We start from the raw sequence: 14,342 nt of genomic DNA, 5'->3' as shown, positions 1-14,342 counted from the left end.
TTTATTCCTATAAATTTTACTAACGTTGTCAAATCAGTTATTTTATTTTATTTATTTATTTATTTATTTATTTATTTATTTATTTATTTATTTATTTTGAGACGGAATTTCGCTCTTGTTGCCCAGGCTGGAGTGCAATGGCACGAGCTCCTATCACCGCAACCTCCGCCTCCTGTGTTCAAGCGATTATCCTGCCCCAGCCTCCTGAGTAACTGGGATTACAGGCGTGCACCATCACACCCAGCTAATTTTGTATTTTCAGTAGAGATGGGGTTTCACCATGTTGGTCAGGCTGGTCTCAAACTCCTGACCTCAGGTGATCCACCCACGTCAGCCTCCCAAAGTGTTGGGATTACAGGCATGAATCACCGCGCCCTGCCAAATCAATTCTTTTCTAATACAAGCTACACACAGTAGAAGAATATATGCAGTTACCTGTGACAGCTTTTAATGATAGGGGCTAGAATATTATTCACCTCGTCTTTTCATCACACATTCTAAAAGGATATAATTAGACTTTCTGGTCATGCTTCATTAATATCTTTTTAGAAAGGCTAGTGAGTGTGTGTAAAGGTGTTAATAACTCTGAACAATTTCACAAGTACAGATGCTCCTCGACTTACCATGGGGTTACAGTGGGTAAACCCATCATAAGTCAAAAATATTCTAACTCAAAAATATATTTACAACCTAACTTACCAAACATCATAGCTTAATCTAGCCTTCCTTAAACGTGCTCAGAACACTTACATTAGGCTACAGTTGGACAAAGTCATCTAACACAAAGCCTATTTCATAATAATATCTCATGTAATTTAATGAACACTGTACAAAAAGTGAAAAACAGAATGGTTGTGTGGGTGCTCAAAGTTACAGTTTCTACTGACTGCATGTCGCTTTTGCACTACCATAAAGTCGAAACATAAGTTGGGGACTGTCTGTAACACTGAAAACTATATATTCACATATGATGTTTACTTGTACAACTTTTAGAATTTTAAAATATATAGGATAAAAATTATAAGGATGATCATCTTACTCTTCTTCTTATAGTCTAGTTAAAAATGAAATTTAAATGGGAGTGATTTTTATTTCCTCTATGCCGTGAGCATATATCAAGGTGAAGAACCTATGTCTCTAGCCAAGCACAGTACCTACCATATAGTAGTTGCTTAGTAAATAACTGGCATTTCATGAACAAGGATGGGGAAACAATATGAAATGTTAAATATATGAGAGCCCCGTTAATTCAGTTTGTTGTAATTTTTTTGAGAGATTGAGATGTAAAATGTTCATTTTACCTAATTTTTAAACAAGAAATATGAAATGATTGAATGAATGTATTAATAAATAAATTGAAACAAACCATGAAACTATCCACAGTGTTTAGATGTAAACTTGAACATTTAAGCTTCATCTGTTATAAACACATCAGAACTGGATATGAAAGGTAACTTAATGCTTACCTACATTATAAGGAAGCAGACCAGCTTACCTGAGAAAGGATCAGACTCTCAGTTTTAACAGAAAAAGAATTTTTTTTAATGGGAAATGTGGCTTTTTATTTTATAGTAATGAAATTTCATGGATGAAAAAATATCCATTTCATGGCATTTCAAAATGTCATAGCTAAAAACTTTTAGAACTTCTACATTTTTTTGTGTCTCTGAAATCAGGTTGCTTTGTTTCAAAAGCCAAGTGACGTTAAATTACAGTGTAGAGGATATGTAATAATGCACACCCTTTATGTTTGGTGCATTTAATGTAGTTTTTGATAATGGTCAATATATTTTTCCTAACATAATTAATTTCATCATTTGGGTGCTAAATTGCATTTGTAGGTACTAATTTCAGTATCACAATCAGGACAGTTTACTTCTGTTTCTTTTTTAGGTATTTGTGTGATGGAAAACTACTAACTCATTAGCTAATATTTACCCTCTTACTGTTTTTAGATCTTAAAGGTATTTCCATAAATATATTCTCTTAATTCAAATGATTTCATTTACATCTATTTTAGACAACTTTAATAAGAAAACCATACTAGGAAAGTTGAAAGTATTTTGTACCTACACTATTGCCTTTATCCCTGTGAATTTTAGTAACATTGTTTTCAAATCAATTCTTTTCTAGTGTAAGCTCCCCACAGTGGAAGAATGTATGCAGTTAGCTGAGACAGCCCATGCAGATGACAATATATTTGAAACTGTAAAATATTACTTGTTAAGTCAAGAACCTGAAAAAGCTCTTCCTATTGGTATTAGCTTTGTTAAAGGTAAGTAATTAGTTGGTAGTATAATTTAAAATATACTCATTTATTTGATCTTTGTTTTCATATTGATGATCGTTTTAATTCATTTTTGCATTGCTATAAAGAATTACCTGAAGCTGGGTAATTTATAAAGGAAGTAGATTTACTGGCTCATATTTCTGCAGGCTGTACCAGAAGCATGGCACTAGGATCTGCTCAGCTTCTGTGAGGCCTTTTCACAGGAAGCTTTTCATCGTGGCAGAAGGTGATACAGGAGCAGGCATATCACTTAGTGAGAGCAGGGGCAGAGAGAAGGGGGAAGAGAGAGAGGAAGGAGGTGCCACACTCTTCAACAACCAGATCTCTTGTGGACTCAGAACAAGAATTCACTCATCACCAAGGGGATTGCACTAAGCCATTCATGAGGAATCCACCTCCCTAATCCAGACACCTCTCCACTCCAACATTGGGGATTCCATTTCAACACGAGCTCTAGAGAGGACCAGCATCCTAACTATATCAGTGACCAGCCTTAAAATCAAGAACTAGTCATCCTCAATTTAAAAAGGAGAGTGACGCTGATGTGAAATATGGCATCTCTTCCGATTTTATGGTGTGGGGACCTGAGAGAGGATGAATAGGAAAATACTTGTGATCTAGAAAACAAAGAGGCAGGTAGTACTGACTCACAGAAAATTCATCATATAAGGTAAAAAATGGATGAATAAATTTTGAGACTGTTATTTAATGAATCTCTCATCTGGTTTTATTTTTCCAGAATACATCAGTAGTTCCGATTGGACTTTGGACACCATATACCCTGTTCTTGACCTATTGAGCTATATTCGTACTGAAAAATTGCTCTTGCATACATGTACTGAGTGAGTATTTTTTTCTGCAAAATATATAAGTGAATCTATGTGATAATTTTAAAGTGGCTCCATTGTTTTTGGTATTCAGATCAGGAAATAGGATTATCTTGGACAGGTAGCTACACTTGTAGAAAGATTGTATTTGTGTTTGTTACATTTTTAAGAAAAAAAGGTAGAGGTTAACTTGAAATTGAATATTAAATTTTAGTGGTCCACTTAATATCTGGTATGCATATGTTTTTATATGTACATACACATACCTGGTTTAAAGAAAGCAAGTTCAAAGCTTTTGGACCTCAAGTCCATAAGAAACTCATGGTCATATTTATTAAATATCCATTGTATGCAAAGCATCATACTGAGCTTGTGGAAAAGAAGTAAAAGGCTAGAAAGTACAAAATAGATATCATCCCTGGATTCAAGTCCTATTAAAAGACATTGTTATCTATATAACTAAAGTTGTCAGAGACTCTTGTATAATTTACAAGAGAAACTTCGGGCTCTACTTGTTTTAAAGCCTGTATGGAAACATTGATGCAGAAGCCTGGGAAACTGGCTAACTCCCTGTGTAAGAACTGCAGAAGACATTCTTACCCTCTCCTAGAGTCTACACGGTATCCGGAACTCCCTCCACTTGACCAAAGGAGTTATTTAGGGATAAATTACATGAAGAAACAGCCAGGAAATAGAGAAAAACAAGCAAGCAAGAGTGAAATATTATTTAAAGACTCTTATTTTATATTATAATTGATGATACAGTATAAATATCTGAATAGGAATTAGGAACTGATGGATAATTTTCCTCAAGTTTAGAAAATTTTCTAAACATATATTGCTATAAATGTCACCTTTCAGAATATAGAGATACAAGTACCTGAACTGTGTGTCAGAGTAATGTTCTATGCCTCAAATTGTGGAATTTATAAAAATAAGTATATTCTCTTTTAGAGCTCGAAATGAGTTGCTAATATTATGTGGTTACACTGGTGCATTATTGGCTATCAGAAGACAGTACCAAAGCATTGTTCCAGCACTTTATGAGTACACAAGGTAAAAACGGTTTTTTCTTCCATCGTGACATTAGAGCAATTTCTTTTAGTAAGATGGATAATCTCTAAGTAGATTATAGAAAGTATCAAATATATTATTACAAGTATCCATCTATTTACTCCGCATGTGCTTTATAATAAAGCAGCACATAAATTAGAGATGTGTTAGGCTATAAATAATAAAAATTCTAATACTAGCTTAAACTCCTAGGGTTTATTGATCTTTCACGTCAAGACACTTAAGACAGGCATTCTAGGGCTTTTACTGCCTTGCAGTGATTTCTTCAAGGACCTGATACTCCCTTTCTTTCCACTGTGATATTTTTGGATTATTTCCTCTTGCTTGAGTATCCCATGGTTACAAGATAGATGCTAGCCCTCCATGAATTACGACTACATTCTAGGTAGGAAAGAGGTAAGAGTGAAAGATAGAGACCACAAAGGACTTTCTCCTGGCAAGACCATTTTATTCAGGGAAGAAGGTCCTCCTCAGGGTTTTATGCCCACATTTCACTAAAAGAAAATAGGAAACTGAATATTGTAGCTCTTCAATCTCTACAGCAGAAAAGGCAAAGTAAAGGGAGTTTGTAAGTAGCAGGTTACTTACTATTTTAATATTTTATATTCAGGCATAACCTGTTAGCCATACTCCTACATTTTCTAACAACTTGTTTAACTTCAGCCCTTGTACTTGAAACTTCTTATACTATAAAATAAAATTCACAGTGCCTTCCATGAAAAGCTACTTCCAAGTCTACTAGTTAGCTAAATGGCTTAGTGGTGACCATTTTAACAAATGCAGAGGGTCTGTGGTTAAGCAGTTTTTCTGAGTTCATAAGTGGCCGAAGATTCTGAGGGGAACAGGTTTTCTCATTCCTAACTTATTTTCCCTATTGTGTAGGTGAAGCACTAGCTGTCACCTAGTGCAAATAAGGAATAATACGGAATTAATATTGTCAGCATGCTCAGGGAAAAACCTCTTTCTACATAGGTAACATAACCAAAATTGGAAAGCAACATTTAACAATATTAAAAGATATTATAGGAGCAGTAGGATATATCACATCGATGTAAAATAATGTTTAATGAAGTATGTTCAGCTATATATAATTATAAAAATAAAGAGAAAGATTCTTAATTAAGCAAAAAGAAAAAGATTGGTTTAGGAGAGACTTGAGAGAATGTCACTAAGTTTAGGGACTGTGTTAGCTTAGCAAGAAATAATTTCCCAATATTAAAGAATTTATCATCTCTGACAATTTCATCTTTGTTGTCTTGCTGCTTATCATTATTTTCCTGACCCACTAAATATGTGAGCCCCCAAAGTTTCATTCTCTCCTCCTCTGCTTCCCTTTTTGCTCCTCTCCATCCCACTCTCCTCCCACAGCTCCACTTCCTCCCCTCTCCTTGTTATATGGTGTCCTTTAGAAACCTCACCACTTTCTAGCTTCACCTATCACTTCTGAGGAAGTAACTCAGTGTCTTGATACTCAGGCATAGCCTACTCTTCAAACTCCTGTATGTATATTCAGCAGCTTGCTAAACTCCAGCCTAAAAGTCAGTATGCTCAGAATTCAAATCATCTTTCTTCTCAAATCTCCTTCTCCTGTGTTCTCTTTCTGTCATTCAAGATTAAATCATCAGGGTCACAGTTAAGTGTTCTCTCTCACGGTGGCTGTTATTTAACATCACTTGACTTGTCCAACTATTCTCCATACATTATGCAGTTCATTTATTCATCCGCTCACTCAGTTACTCATCCACCCAACGTTTACTGAATAACTTTGACTTGCCAGGGACTCTGCTAAATATATTAAAATACAGGTGAGCGTATATACACATATACTAAAAAATATTCTATATGTATATTATATATAAGGTGTAATGTCTGTATACAGAAACAGAAATCTAAAAGCACATTTAAAGTTTGTTTGCTTTTTCCGATATCTTAGTTTTTGGTATCAGATGTTAATTTCCTTTTCACACATTCAGTCAGCTATTAAAACGTCGGGAGGTGTCAGTACCTTTAAAAATTGAGTATCTTTCTGAGGAACTGGATGCATGGAGAGCTTGCACACAGTCCACCAGCAGGTAAGTAAATATTGTATAAAAATTGGAAGGCAGAAGTTATTTGACGTTGTAGACAAACTTGTTGGAAGTATGTGTTGTTTCATTATTAATTTTAGCAGAATTTAGCAGAATCTTGATTTGTTTGGCATATATGCAGTAATAATTTACAGTGCCATACTTTTCTGCCATTTAGTCCTTTGTTTTACTATAAATTAAGTCTAAAGGTGATTTGCCTCCATCAATAAAGGGGAACTAAATAATCATCAGCGATAATTTCTAATCTAAACATCAAAAATTCTATGATTCAACAAAACGAAATGTTGACATCTGTTGAAAATATAGATCATTAGAAGACTCTCCGTATACAGCCCCTTCTGATTCACAAAGAATGGTTTATGCAACTTTATTAAAGAGACTAAAAGAAGAGTCACTGAAAGGAATTATTGGACCAGATTATGTGACTGGATCAAACCTTCCAAGTCATTCCGATATTCACATTTCTTGTCTTACGGGATTAAAAATCCAGGTAAAGCCTAATGTCAGACATAACATGTGCATTTCACCATTTTTATGTGTTTACTTTTTGAAATGATACCTTAAAATAAGCCTACTTTGGGTAAAAGTAGGTAATTTAGGACTGGGGCCCAGTAAGAACATATTACCTCTAATGCTTCCATAGTTAGTACAAGTGGCCTCTTTTGGCTTAAAATACATTCAGATACAATAATTGTGCTGACTTCTTACCACAGAAGCAATTCATGTAATATGTATACTTAGTAACAAATGATATGTATACTTTGTAACAACTATGTTTGAAAATATACACAGGTCATATCCTGAGGGGAATTATATAAGGGAGACAAAGCAACAGTCAACAACAGATGATTATGTCACAGTAGATTACATTCACTTTCTAGTCACCATCTATGATGTATAAAAGCAAAGCAATTAAGAACTGAGAGATGTATATTATATCATTAATATATTGTGCATGTTCTTACATCGAGTTACGGACTTTTTCAGCAATTAAAAATTACTGGAATCAATCGTGAGGGATGTCTGATTGCCAAGGATTGGTCCCTAATGTACAGTCAAACTAATGATGATGAATGATACCAGACCCAGGGGTGCCATTATCTCTAAGAAACAGAGAAATCTTTATTGTCTTAGAGCCAGGACTAGTTGTAGGTGTCCCCATGAAGTAAACAAAGCCAAATCCCCTGAGATACAAATTGAGACTACAGATTAGACTAAAAGATCCCCACCTCCCAATAATATATACAACTTATTGAGCAGATTCTTATGTATTTCTAATGTAATGTGAAAAGTCACATTTCTACATGCTAGGCCAATGAAGAAGGCAGGTTTCGCCATAGCCACCCAAAACAAATGAAGCAGCTGGATACTGATGTAAATCCTAACTGTAGCTTAGCTTGCCACTGCAAGCTAGTTTAGTCTCAAAACATAACCAGTGTCTTCCAAAACACAGGACACATAGTTGTATACACCTTTATTATCCATTTACGTTCAGAAATAAAGAACCAAATCAGGAAATTAAATAACTTTTAGTAAAGAGCAAGAAACATTATGAAATCTTTGGAGTAGGTCATCAGTGCCATTCTCTGCCCTTTGTGTACCATTTCTAGTACTTAGCACCTTCATGTTTCTTTCCTCCTTTTCTTAAGGTTTCTTTTCTCCATCTGACCTTGACCTAAAAGATACTGTCTAACCTCTCTACATCTACATAAGATACTATCTAACCAAGCCTACATCCAGGAAAAGAGCTACTAATTATCTCATGTACACTGAGGCCCACATGACTGGTATAGATGGAGTGCTGTCCTGCCAGGATATTTCTGTTTCATCAGAAAGTTGATGTGTTTGGGTTATAATTGTGACATTTCTAGTGCCTACTAATAGGAAGCTGTCTACTTTACATATTCCTATGATGAGGTTTCCATTATCTAGAAATACTTTGCTACAAGTTGTATTATTTGAAATCAGACCCAAAACTCAACAACTTTAGAACCTAATTAAGAAAACATAATATGTATTGCATCTTGTGTTTTTGAAATTATGCTTTTCCTTATCAGAGCTAGGTAATATAGATTGAAAATGCTTCGCCTTTGGTTCTTCATAACTACCTTGGCATATATCATAACTGATGCAACTAAATTATAAATAAGCAAGAAAATCACATGACTAAACATATTTTAAACTATATATACAATATGGAACAATATTCTTCATCTTCTGGAGAGCACGTTTAAAGTTTCTGGCTTAAATAATTTCCCCAGATGTATTGACATAGGCTACATGAGTAAAATAGTGAAATATATTTAAGTCTATTATTAGGCATATATGCTTTTATGAAATAAGTAAACTTTGTGGCAGTTACCAGATTAACAAAACATATTTGTCATTGGCAGTACTACTGTATTTGAAGAATTTAAATTGAAAACAATTCTATTTTGACAGATATTAGGGTATAATGATGTAATGTTAAGACATTTGCAAATGTTTCTATATTTGGGTCCAACTCAAAAACACTAATTTTCTCATATTCTTAAATTTTTATTAGCATTGCCTAAATATCATGTTTTTTATTGCAGTGATTCTCTGTCTGAAAGTTTAAAAATACTTCGCAAATTTATCATCTCATCTTCACTTTCCTCAACTCTCACTGCGCAGGGCCCTGTGTTTTTCCTTGAAGATGGGAAATCTGCTATCTCCTTGAATGACGCTTTGATGTGGGCAAAGGTGAATCCATTCTCACCTTTAGGGACTGGAATACGACTCAATCCATTCTGATAGAAGATTTTTTTCCATGCTGGATTTTTTTTTTATTATTATTATACTTTAAGTTCTAGGGTACATGTGCATAACGTGCAGGTTTGTTACATATGTATACTTGTGCCATGTTGGTGTGCTGCACCCATCAACTCGTCAGCACCCATCAACTCGTCATTTACATCAGGTATAACTCCCAATGCCATCCCTCCCCCTCCCTCCTTCCCCCTCCCCGTGATAGGCCCCGTGTGTGATATTCCCCTTCCCGAGTCCAAGTGATCTCATTGTTCAGTTCCCACCTATGAGTGAGAACATGCGGTGTTTGGTTTTCTGTTCTTGCGCTAGTTTGCTGAGAATGATGGATTTTTTTTTTTTTTTAAAGAAAAACTTTGTGGGTTCGTATTACGTTAATCTTTGTTGTTCAAGTGCCAGAGGTTGGGAGAAGGACTGCAGGTTGGGAGAGGTGGGAAATAACAGTGAATTTATTCATTAACTTCAAAAAATAAAATACGTATATAATTTAAAGGAAAAACAGGTGCCTCTTTTATAAACAGTAATAGCTACTTTTGAGAAGGAGGAAATATTTAAATTATAAAGGACTGAATAATCTAAAAAGCATATAAAAGTTTCACACAGCATAAAAGGTATCAAAATATCATATTGTTGAAATATTGAAATATTAAATTGTGCAACACCTAGAAGAGTGCTAGATATACAGTAAGTACTTAATGGATATGTGAATGATTGAATATCTTGAAATGTTAAAATGTAAGGTGTGCACAGTGATCTTCAACTTAGACACTTATGTTCTCCTTTGTAAAATGCAGAGTAAACCGCTAATGTTAGCTATTTAATAAAAGTTTTCAGTTATAAGTTTAGTAAATATTAATAAATGGATACACAGTCAAAATACTTTTAAAAAAAGAAAATGTTACCAGTTTTTTATCTGAAGTTTAACTGTCCAATTGTAAAAGTGTCAGTTATATAGGCATGAAAAAAATTGGGGAGTAAAAATCACAAAATGCAGTCGAATATATATGAAAAGCATTAGGTGATAAAGTGACTATTTTAAGAGATTCAGCGTGCATGGATATTAGTTTTGATTAATGTGTATAATAATTTACACATTATACTCTAGTCAATTTATGTTAACTTTATTTAAAACACAATTTATTTGTCTGGGCATGGTGGCTCATGCCTGTAATCCCAGCATTTTGGGAGGCCAAGCCAGGTGGATCACCTGAGGTCAGGAGTTTGTGACCAACCTGGCCAGCATGGTAAAACCCTGTCTGTACTAAAAATACAAAACTTAGCTAGACATGGTGGCGGGCGCCTGTCATCCCAGCTACTTGGCAGGCTGAGGCAGGAGAATCGCTTGAACCCGGGAGGCAGAGGTTCCAGTTAGCAGAGATCGCGCCACTGCACTCCAGCCTGGGTAACAAAGAGCGAAACTCCATTTCAAAAGACAAATGAAAAACACAATTTATTTGATGAAAATTAGTTTTAAGTGAATCTTTGTAAATAGATACTGGTTGAAATTTTGTACATATTAGGTTGATTTAACTTTTAAAATGTTTTTTAATAGTGTAAAGCTATGAAAAAGCCTGATATGTGACTACAAATGTTTCAGTTGGACTAGAATTCTGACTCTGAAACTTATTAAATTAATGCATACTGAAAGTACTTTGATACTCAAGTTGTTTTACAAGATTTATAATATAGATGTTTTTGTTTGACTAAAGAGTAATCTCAAATAAGTAGAATACTTGGGGCTTTTATTATCTTTAAACTTGTTACATTTAAAATATTTTTAAAACCTTCTTAACAAAACTTCTTAAAACTGGAAAAAATATATATTATGTGTCTATGTATCATATTTATCGCATTGACCACTTTTGATCCCTCAAAAAGACATTACAGGTTTAAAATCCATTTTATAAAAAAAACAAATTACCTGTAATCCCAGCACTTCGGGAGGCCGAGGTGGACGAATCATGAGGTCGGTAGATGGAGACGATCCTGCCCAACATGGTGAAACCCTGTCTCTACTAAACATACAAAAATTAGCTGGGTGTGGTGACGCGTGCCTATAGTCACAGCTACTTGGGAAGCTGAGGCAGAAGAATCCCTTGAACCCAGGAGGTGGAGGTTGCAGTGAGCCGAGATCGCACCACGGCACTCCAGCCTGGGCAATAGAGCAAGACCAACATCTCCAAAGGAAAAAAAAAAAAAAAAATATATATATATATATATATATATATGTGTGTGTGTGTGTGTGTGTGTGTGTTTGTGTATATATATAATTATTATAGAAGAGAATATACACAATTCAGAGATGCAATGGATAATAAAAAGAGTACCTGATAAGTATTTTTTTAAACTCTTAGTGATATCTGTAACTCAGATTTTTCTCAGGTGAGGAGGATTATTAACTGGCACATACGTACTAAAAACCCCTCACTTAAAAGTGGCAGTCTCAATCCTGCTGTCATTCTTTTTATTTTAAAATAAATAAGCCTATCTTTGTTGGGCTTACATACTTCAAAGGATATCATTAAGTATATAAACAATCATTACTTTCTTCTGTATTTTTAATGAATGCAGGAAAATAATATTTTTATGTATAAAAGATGAGAAAATTTTGCAAGTCTTTAAACACATAAATACAACAGAAGAGCAACCCAATTTCCATGTGAAATCTAAATTGGACTCATTTGACCATCATTCTATTATCTTTGATTCCTACAATGTCTATACCTTATGACCTATAACTGTTAATTTTTCATAGAATTATAAATGTCATTTGACTATGTCAGTCTGTATATATTGTGCCTTAATATGAAAAACAAATTTTTAATTCATAAAAATATTTTTATTAGATTTCATATGCACGAAACCCAAGCAAATTTTATGAATTTATTTTACCATATGAAAATGTTCATACTACCAATAATGTGGACAAATTACTCTGCAGGTTTAAATATGCCTCTCTAAAGGAAGAGTCTCATTAGACAGTGATTTTTAAAGCATTGGAAAAACATTTTGCCTGTAAAAGTTAGCAGTTATCAGGTGGTTCACAAAACTACAACATCAAAATAGTTACATCTTATGAAAATATATTATTTTTATGTCAATCAAGACAAATGAAATATATATGTATGTGTATATATATGTATATATGAAATATATTTGTGTGTGTGTGTATATATTTCTATGAAATTGTCCAGATGTGTTCAGGAACAGGATTGCATTAAAGCAATGACTGTATTTTCTTGTCCTTATAACATTTATACTCTTTCGGTTTTAAGTCAAAAGGTATTCTGAATATAATAAAAGCCTCACAAATTATTTGTAAAATTTAGTGATTCATATTTAGTATATCAGTAATATAGAAGACACCTTTATAGTCAACTCTTAATAAATGTTTATTGTACCAAATCTTTGGGATATTTGTACCTAAATGAAATATGTACTTTCATGCTAAAATTATGTATTATGACTGTGCTATAATGTGGCATGTCATTATCTAGATTTATGTGTATGTATGTATTTCAGGTCCTTTAAATTTTATTAAATATTACAGTTAAATCCTGATATGACATAGTTACCTGCTAAGATGAGTAGTTGTTTCTTTCCCCAAAACACCATTGAACGACAAGTGTTTCTCCATAAATGCTTGGATCAGAGTCATCAGAGGTGTGAAAGGGCTAAGCTGTCCAACTGAGTTGTTACCCTACTCAGTAACCTAGGAAAATCACTTCATTGAATTGTTCCAGAGGCTGATTCTTCACTTTAGAAACACTGACTACAATATACCCCACAATTAGTATAAAAAATGGAGAAAGTGCTTACTCATTAATACAAATGCTATGTCATAGTAGGTTCTATTCCCATAAGTATTCTTTCAATTGAAAAGTTTCTATTCCTATAGCAGCTGCTATAGTTCCTAGAAAATTTCATTGCTTCCTTCTGTCAAAGATTCTTTTGGAAGTAAATGGTCTTTCTAAGATATGCCTGTGGTGTTGACTTCTGTTGCACAGTTCATCCTCAAGAAGCTCTTGAGGTTACACACTTTGACCATCCTTGGTGTCTTCGTTTACATAATCACGATATAATGAAGCCTACAGACTATTTCCTATTTTCCACAATCTCTATAGGTTCCACAGGATTCTTGGGAACTTACCATAGTCGGCCCATGAGTGATGAGCTCTTTCAGGAGATTGAACACAGCGCCAAGAGGACAAAGAAACTTACTATTTGACTCTACCCAAAACTAATCCTCTTCTGTGGATCTTTTTCATGACTGGGCTTCAAAGACTTGTTTCTCAAACCTTTTCAAAGGAACTATATAAGTTAAAAATTATTCTCATAATTTTGTACTTTAGATTGTCCCATGAGAATGCAAGAAAACAGATACATTACTTATAGCTGGTTAAGAGATGCATTTGACCTAGATCTCTTACCTCAGATAAAACTGGATTTTGAACACATTCCCCATAAATGACCTGTATCATCAGGGCTGTCTTAGTCTTCTTAAATATTATCTATCTAAAAATGCAAAATTTAACAAGGAAGTCTCTGGAGGTAGAATTGCTAATAAAACAGTCTGAAATTTCAAAAATGCAGAAAAACTGGTAAGTTTAGCTGGAAATTGACATTAGTAATATTCATCTTGGAAGTCAAATGAGACTGTTAATGAGCTAGTATCAAAACAAATAATACCAGTTGAAAATTGTTCACATATAAAATATAAAATTACCATGAATATATAAAAGACTATTAGTTTTTCAGGACATCAGTCTGCTTTTATTTCCCTTCAGTTAAAATATGGGGCATAGCAGCAACCAGTGGGAACTTTTTAATTGAACTAAATGTATTGCTTAACACCAGAACCAAGTTCCAAGAAAAGGATGATTTTCTTTCCCCACAACTTGTTTTCAATAGAAGGGACACCTGTCTTTTTAATGGTTTGAGTTCAGGCTGTTCTTAGAGATGATCAAGGTATTCTATGGGCCAAAGTATAATAATCATTCAGAATAAAATTTAATTAATGAATGTGATATGTAACTATATAATAGGCAAAGCAGTAACTTTTAATTTCTAATAAGGAAAACATTAAGAAGTAGACTCACCATTCCTGCAAAATTATTAGAAAGGACTCTTACTCATCATGGTGAATTATGTTTATACCTTTAAAGTTATTTTTGCTCATTCTGTATTAATTTATTTAATTTTGTATTTTCAACAGTACCTGGCATAGGAGTTTAATAAACAAATTGAGTGGAAAAGAAATTTTCTTTAACACAATTA

General features: G+C 33.9%; 1 protein-coding gene across 1 annotated transcript in view; it reads left to right on the top strand.

The window, feature by feature from the left end:
- WDR17 (WD repeat domain 17) overlaps window positions 1-9,059 on the top strand; it is a 115,549-nt gene extending 106,490 nt beyond the window's left edge. Inside the window, exons 26-31 of the mRNA XM_023226814.2 lie at window positions 2,134-2,275; window positions 3,030-3,132; window positions 4,072-4,173; window positions 6,165-6,263; window positions 6,585-6,768; window positions 8,934-9,059. Coding sequence (XP_023082582.2) covers window positions 2,134-2,275; window positions 3,030-3,132; window positions 4,072-4,173; window positions 6,165-6,263; window positions 6,585-6,768; window positions 8,934-9,053 — 750 coding nt within the window. The 3' untranslated portion in view covers window positions 9,054-9,059. The remainder of the gene's footprint in view (window positions 1-2,133; window positions 2,276-3,029; window positions 3,133-4,071; window positions 4,174-6,164; window positions 6,264-6,584; window positions 6,769-8,933) is intronic.
- Window positions 9,060-14,342: the final 5,283 nt, after the last annotated feature.

This window comes from Piliocolobus tephrosceles, chromosome 3, assembly GCF_002776525.5.
Source record: "Piliocolobus tephrosceles isolate RC106 chromosome 3, ASM277652v3, whole genome shotgun sequence".
In the NCBI taxonomy this organism is placed as follows: domain Eukaryota; kingdom Metazoa; phylum Chordata; class Mammalia; order Primates; family Cercopithecidae; genus Piliocolobus; species Piliocolobus tephrosceles.
Note: the sequence above shows the minus strand (reverse complement) of the source record. Positions and strands in the feature narration are given on the sequence as shown.